The sequence below is a fragment of the Mus caroli genome, chromosome 11 (genome assembly GCF_900094665.2).
Source record: "Mus caroli chromosome 11, CAROLI_EIJ_v1.1, whole genome shotgun sequence".
Taxonomy (NCBI): domain Eukaryota; kingdom Metazoa; phylum Chordata; class Mammalia; order Rodentia; family Muridae; genus Mus; species Mus caroli.
Window position 1 is genome coordinate 48,187,102 of NC_034580.1, and position 6,090 is coordinate 48,193,191.

Here is a 6,090-nt window from a genome sequence, read left to right on the forward strand (position 1 = left end):
CGTCATTAAGGACAGTCAGTTGCATAAGAGTTGGCTTAATCCTGCAGCCTGCATTTGAAAAAGCTATTGGCCTCAGAGCAAGGCCAGTGGGCACTCTTGCAGCACTCAAGGAAGCAGAGCATACATTTGGCCTGGGGTTCCAGGCCTGCACTGAGCGCGAGTCCAGCTGCTCACATAAGCATTCCTTCCTTCCCAACTGCCTCTAGAGCACTTGAGAGCTATAGCACTTCCTGTGTGGACAGACAAGACGCATAGTGATTCTAACTATGCATGGTTGAACCCTATTTCCAACAAGCAAAAAATAAACAGAGGCTCTGTTACAGAGATCAGTGATACAAAGACCCAGAACATAAGCGACACTTGTAACTAAGGCAGGCAACCAACTCTGACCTCTACTGCAGGCATCCATCCGCCCCTTTGTTTGCCCCAGGAATATGTGGTGCCCTGACACTGGCTTCAGTCAGCAATGAGGTGTTCTTGTGACCTTGGGCACCTTGTCTTTTATACCAATTTCAGACTTGTCCAGGGCAATGCAGTGCAATAGCTTTACAATCTGTCAGCTGTTTTAACATACAGATTGGCAGATTCAAGACACATTAACACAAAAGATACCAAAGAGCCTCGAACTCTCAACCTGTTCCATTCAAACCTCTAATTTACATACATCTACCACCACTCGAGCAGGTCAGGGTACAAATCTTTCCACCATACTAAGGATGGACTGCTCAGATTTACCATGCCTATACCCAACTGTGTTATTTACAACCCAACCTTAAGGTTAAACTAACTTTGATGCTTTAGTATTAGTGAATGTACTTTTAGGAAGTACAGGAAGCCAGAGTCCAAGTCCCTTGACACACTAAAGCTCGCTCTAAGTGAAGAGGGCACATAGCATTTATACTGCTTGAGGATGGAGGAGGAAGACGGGGCTGGGGATAGAGGGATGAGAGCAGGCCCTGCTGCGCTCTGCGCTCTCCTGTGTTAATCCATGCTTGGCCATTCTGACCCTCAGAAATGGAGAAAGCACCAGCCCCACAACCGCACAGGCAGAGAATGCTGGTGGTGATCTCCACCTAGACCTTCCAAAGCATAATTTGAACTTGTGTCATGTGTGAGGAAAAGCCTGCCTGGCGGCCGTCTCAGCTTTGTTAGAATTCAGTTTCCCCAAGCACACTTCACCTTCTAGAAGCATGATTAAAACAAGGAGGGAGGCGAGAGCTCAGATAGACTAGCTGGGCTCTTAAACAGGGCCGTAATGAAGAGAGAACAGTGCACTTCATCTCTGGATCTAACTATTTAGAAGTCAAAATGCTCTGTATATTACCTATATACCCCACCCCCGAGGTCCCCTAAAAACTGACTAAGAAATCTCCAGTATTTGCTTGCTCTAGTTGATATTCAGAACAAAGTTGACAACTTAAAGCTTTATAATAGTCTGTTTTAATATAAACAAGTGTTGGAATCAATCAATGTCCATCTCAGGAAGCTTCTTGTCGCCATCAGAAGGCACAGATGTGTCTGCACCGTGCTCAGCAGCCTGGGAGCCTGGGTTGTCTCCTTGGCCATCCACTGGTCCATTCTGCTCAGCATGTTTTGGTTCCTCCTTTGGGGGTTCCACTTTGGGTTTGGGTTTTGAAATTATAGGACTGCAAAAACTTGTCAGCTCCTAGAATGGTAAAGAAAACTATAGTTTCTTATAAATGAAACAAATTTTATATGACATGCTAAGCCCCAGTACCTAAGCCATAATGAAATCCCAACTGTTAATAACAAAGAGCTGTTAAGAAATGTTCAGGGCCGGGCATGGTGGCACACGGCTTTAATTCAGGCAGAGGCAGGCGGATTTCTGAGTTCGAGGACAGCCTGGTCTACAAAGTGAGTTCTAGGACAGCCAGGGCTATACAGAGAAACCCTGTCTCAAAGAAAAAGAAAAAAAAGAAATGTCCAAAGTACGCAAGGGCAAGAACTACCTTAATTTTAGCTTCAATCTCCTTTGTCTTAACAACTGGATCCACCGTCAGACTCTGTTTGTTCTGCAGGTTAAGCTTGCTATTCATCCACTCCATTGCCTCATTGGTGCTTTTCTCTACCTTTGTCATGTCAGCAGCATCCAAGTGTTCATACTGGTCCTCCTACAAGTGGAGATGACAGTTAATTGGAAGATGAGCAACTCCCTACCCAGTATCGCCTCTCAAACATTTCTCATCTTGGGGCTGGAGAGGCAGTTTGGCAGCTAAAGGCTCTTGTACAAAATCCAAGTTCAGTTCCCTTTATCTTCATCGGGCAGCTTAAAACCAACTGTAACTTCAGCCCCCAATAAAGATCCAACACTTTGATATGTGCATAAGAATAAAACTAGTAAGATTAAAAAAAAAAATCTTGGAAAAACCAAGACTGGTTGTGTTGGCGCATGGCTTTAATTCCAGCACGGGCATATGGACTTTGGTGAGCTCAAAGATACCTGGCCTACATAGCTAGTCCCAGGCCACCCAGGCCTACACAGTGAGCTCTTGCCTCAAAAACACAAAATCAAACAAACACACACTGCCATAACCAAAACTCATAGGAAAATGAAACTAAGATACCTTGTTTTTGAAAGAGCTGATAACTTTCATATACTGTTGGATTTGCTTCCCTAGTTCTTCAAATAATTTTGGTCTTTCTTCAGATTCCTGGAACCGTGTCTTAATGGGTTGACCTAAAGTCTAACAGGAGAATACACAGGTTTATACAGGGTAGCTTAAACTATCCAAGTTATATAACTACTAGGATTAAGAGTAATGGGGGTAATTTGTCACTCTCTGGGTATGTGTATGCACACACTTGATGAACATGAATATACACACAAATATATATGCACAACACATGCTTAAAATAATACAGGTTATTTTAAGCTAAATGTTTGTCCAAACCATTGAAAGTCCCAGGCACCTTCTCCAGCTGCTCATGACCACAAGTCAAGATTGTCCCAAGTGAAGTTGTTCCTCATGACCAAGCCCAATCCTCACAATGGGAGGACAACCAAAAGTTACCTAGCCAACAACTTTTACTTAACCAACATTTTTTATTAAGAAACAAACTGGGGAGGCCGGAGAAATGGCTCCACAGTTAAGAGCAACCTGGGTTCAAGCCCCCACACCCATACGCTGGCTCAGAAACACACACACAGAGAAAACTCTCCACAATGAATTGATCCCATCTCTCCCACACATAGACGAGGAAAAGCAGGAGACAAAATCAGCTATAGACACAGGTGAACTATGCATATGTACATTATTTGGGTCCCAACTCTGATCAACTAAATGGTTGTCACTGTTTAGGAAATAAGAACTGGAGCTGAAGAGATGGTTCAGAGGTTAAGAGCGCTGACTGCTCTTCCAAAGGTCCTGAGTTTAAATCCCAGCAACCACATGGTGGCTCACAACCATATTGAAATCTGACTCCCTCTTCTGAGGTGTCTGAAGACAGCTACAGTGTAGTTACATATAAAAAATAAATAAATAAATCTTTTTTTCGTTTGTTTCTTTGTGTTTTTGTTTTTTTGAGACAGGGTTTCTCTGTATAGCCCTGGCTGTCCTGGAACTCACTTTGTAGACCAGGCTGGCCTCGAACTCAGAAATCCGCCTGCCTCTGCCTCCTGAGTGCTGGGATTAAAGGCATGCACCACAACGCCTGGGATATAAATAAATCTTAAAAAATAAATAAATAAATAAGAACCAGAAAACTGGAGTAACACTGGAGATTTCTGGTGCAATGATGGTGTAGCAAGAGGCTGTAGATTTTGAGTAAAACATAAATCACAAAAAGCTTAACTCAACTGGAAGAAGGTACAGAAAAGACACACTAGCCAGAATGGCTGAAATAATTAGTCTTAACTTTCTTATGTCTGGCATTTTCCAAGGGGGGGGGGGGGGGGGGGGAAGAAGTGAAGCCAGGCAGTAGTGGTGCAAGCCTTTTACTCCAGCACTTGGGAGGCAAAGGCGGGTGGGATCCCTTGAGTTCAAGGTCAGCATGGTCTACATACTGAGTTCTAGAACAACTTGGACAACAACAAGAGAAACCCTGTCTTTTTAAAAACAAAAACCAAACAAATGAAAACATTGTTTAGCAGAACCACTTGCATCCCTACCAAAGTAAACTAAGCCCCAGGCACTGTTCTTGAGCCATATACTCTGGACAGCTACAATGGCCCAGTTCTTCCAGAAAGTCCACAATAAAAGCCATAACAAAAGGGAAAGTTCCAATTTCCTCTCAGTGAATTTACAACTTTGTTTTCAAACAATTTTTCCCCCCAACAAACAGGTAATACTTTCTATGTTACCCATCCAGCTCCGTAGCATGTTCCTCACATCGAGAGGCTTTGCTGGGCATGTGGCAAGCCTGCACACGCAGCACCGGGGGAGGCTGAGGAGCTGGAGGAGAGCCTCAGCTACACTGTGGGAAAGGTATATACATACACAACCCTGGCCCAAACTGCACAGCAGGTACCTGAGGAAGGGCTACAACTCCATGCGCTTTCTATATCCTGACACCAAGAAGGGCCTCAATGCTAATCCACTGGAACAAAAGTTAGCTCATTCTATAACCGGTTAAGAGAATAACAGGCTACGTCATCAGAGTGATACAGTTCTTGCATGCATTTTTAGCCTGTGCTTTTACATGGAAGCTCCACTCTGGAAACTAGAGGCTCAGATACCTCTGTGTTGAGTCACTTACTTTTAATTCAGCCAATTTGTCTACATAAACTTGCTTTGGTTGATCTTCTCCATCTTCATACAGCCAATTTTCAGTATCCTCTAATTTTAAGGTAAAAGTATTACGATCCTGTAAATAAAAAAAGCAAAACCAAAATCAAAAAAAAAAAAAAGAAAAAGAAAAAGAAAAGAAAAACCAGTTACATGTCTGACTTTCTGACTTACACACATTGTAATGGGAGACAATACAGAAGTGCAAACCAGGTCTAAGGGATGGATCAGTGAGTAACCATGGGCTTGCCATGCCAAGTATAAATAAGAGCTTGCGTTCTGAAACCCAGAACCCATGTAGAAGCCAAACAGATGTGTCAGCTCCTCTAATCCAACACTCAGGAGGCAAGAGATGGGGAATCCCTAAAACAGGGTGCCTAGCTACACTAGTTTAAAAAAAAAATTAAAAAAAAAAAAAAAATTCAGCCAATTGCAGGTTCAAGAAAGACTGTCTTGACAGTAGAAGTGGAGAACAATCCAGGAAGACAGCAGACAAGAATTCTGAGGCTCTCCATGGACTCACGTGCGTGTGAACCCTTCACACGTGTAATACTAAACATTCAACTATTCCAAAAGTTACAACTATGTAACTCCCAAACAGAAAAATTTCACATTTTTTTGGATTGTATGCATATGAATGTTTTGCCTAATGTATGTAAGTGTCCATGTAGGGCAGAAAAGGCTGTCAATTCTCTATAGCTATAGACAGAATGAGCCACTATGAGTGCTAAGACCAAAACTCCAGCCTTTGAAGAGCCTGCCTGTGCTCCTACCACGCAGGTCTCGGCAGCATTTCTTGGTAACATGATCACACACACTAACACAGCTTCCTTTGAGTGTCCAAGGATTCCCCCTAGACCACACCAGTAAGGGAACAGGGCACTTACATCTTCACTCACAAACTTCTCATATTCACCACTAAGCTTGTCTCTCATCTCATACACATACTCTTCCACAGCATTCTTGGCATCATTCCGTTCCTTCTCCAGTTTATCCTGCATGATCATCTTACCCTGGAACAGAACAATGAATTAAACACGAGGACAACTATGACAATTTCCTCTTACACATCAACTAACATTAAAAGCAACAAGCTTCCAATTCTTGAGTCACCCCTACAAAATAGACCCAGGAATTAAAAAATTGAAAAGCACAGATTTTGTGGGGGGTTCTTTGTGGGGAGATAATAAAAATAAAGATCCTCAAAAGCAAAAACAAAACATTTAAGACAAGAAGTGGTGGCCGGGCGTGGTGGTGCACACCTTTAATCCCAGCACTCGGGAGGCAGAGGCAGGCAGATTTCTGAGTTTAAGACCAGCCTGGTCTACAAAGTGAGTTCCAGGAC

General features: G+C 43.0%; 1 protein-coding gene across 1 annotated transcript in view; it reads right to left on the minus strand.

The window, feature by feature from the left end:
• Positions 1 to 1,420: 1,420 nt before the first annotated feature.
• Hspa4 (heat shock protein family A (Hsp70) member 4) overlaps positions 1,421 to 6,090 on the minus strand; it is a 40,756-nt gene continuing 36,086 nt past the window's right edge. The window contains exons 15-19 of the mRNA XM_021178214.2: positions 5,633 to 5,758; positions 4,717 to 4,824; positions 2,586 to 2,705; positions 1,971 to 2,132; positions 1,421 to 1,666 (exon numbers count right to left, since the gene is read on the minus strand). Of these exons, the coding sequence (XP_021033873.1) occupies positions 1,463 to 1,666; positions 1,971 to 2,132; positions 2,586 to 2,705; positions 4,717 to 4,824; positions 5,633 to 5,758 (720 nt within the window). The 3' untranslated portion in view covers positions 1,421 to 1,462. The remainder of the gene's footprint in view (positions 1,667 to 1,970; positions 2,133 to 2,585; positions 2,706 to 4,716; positions 4,825 to 5,632; positions 5,759 to 6,090) is intronic.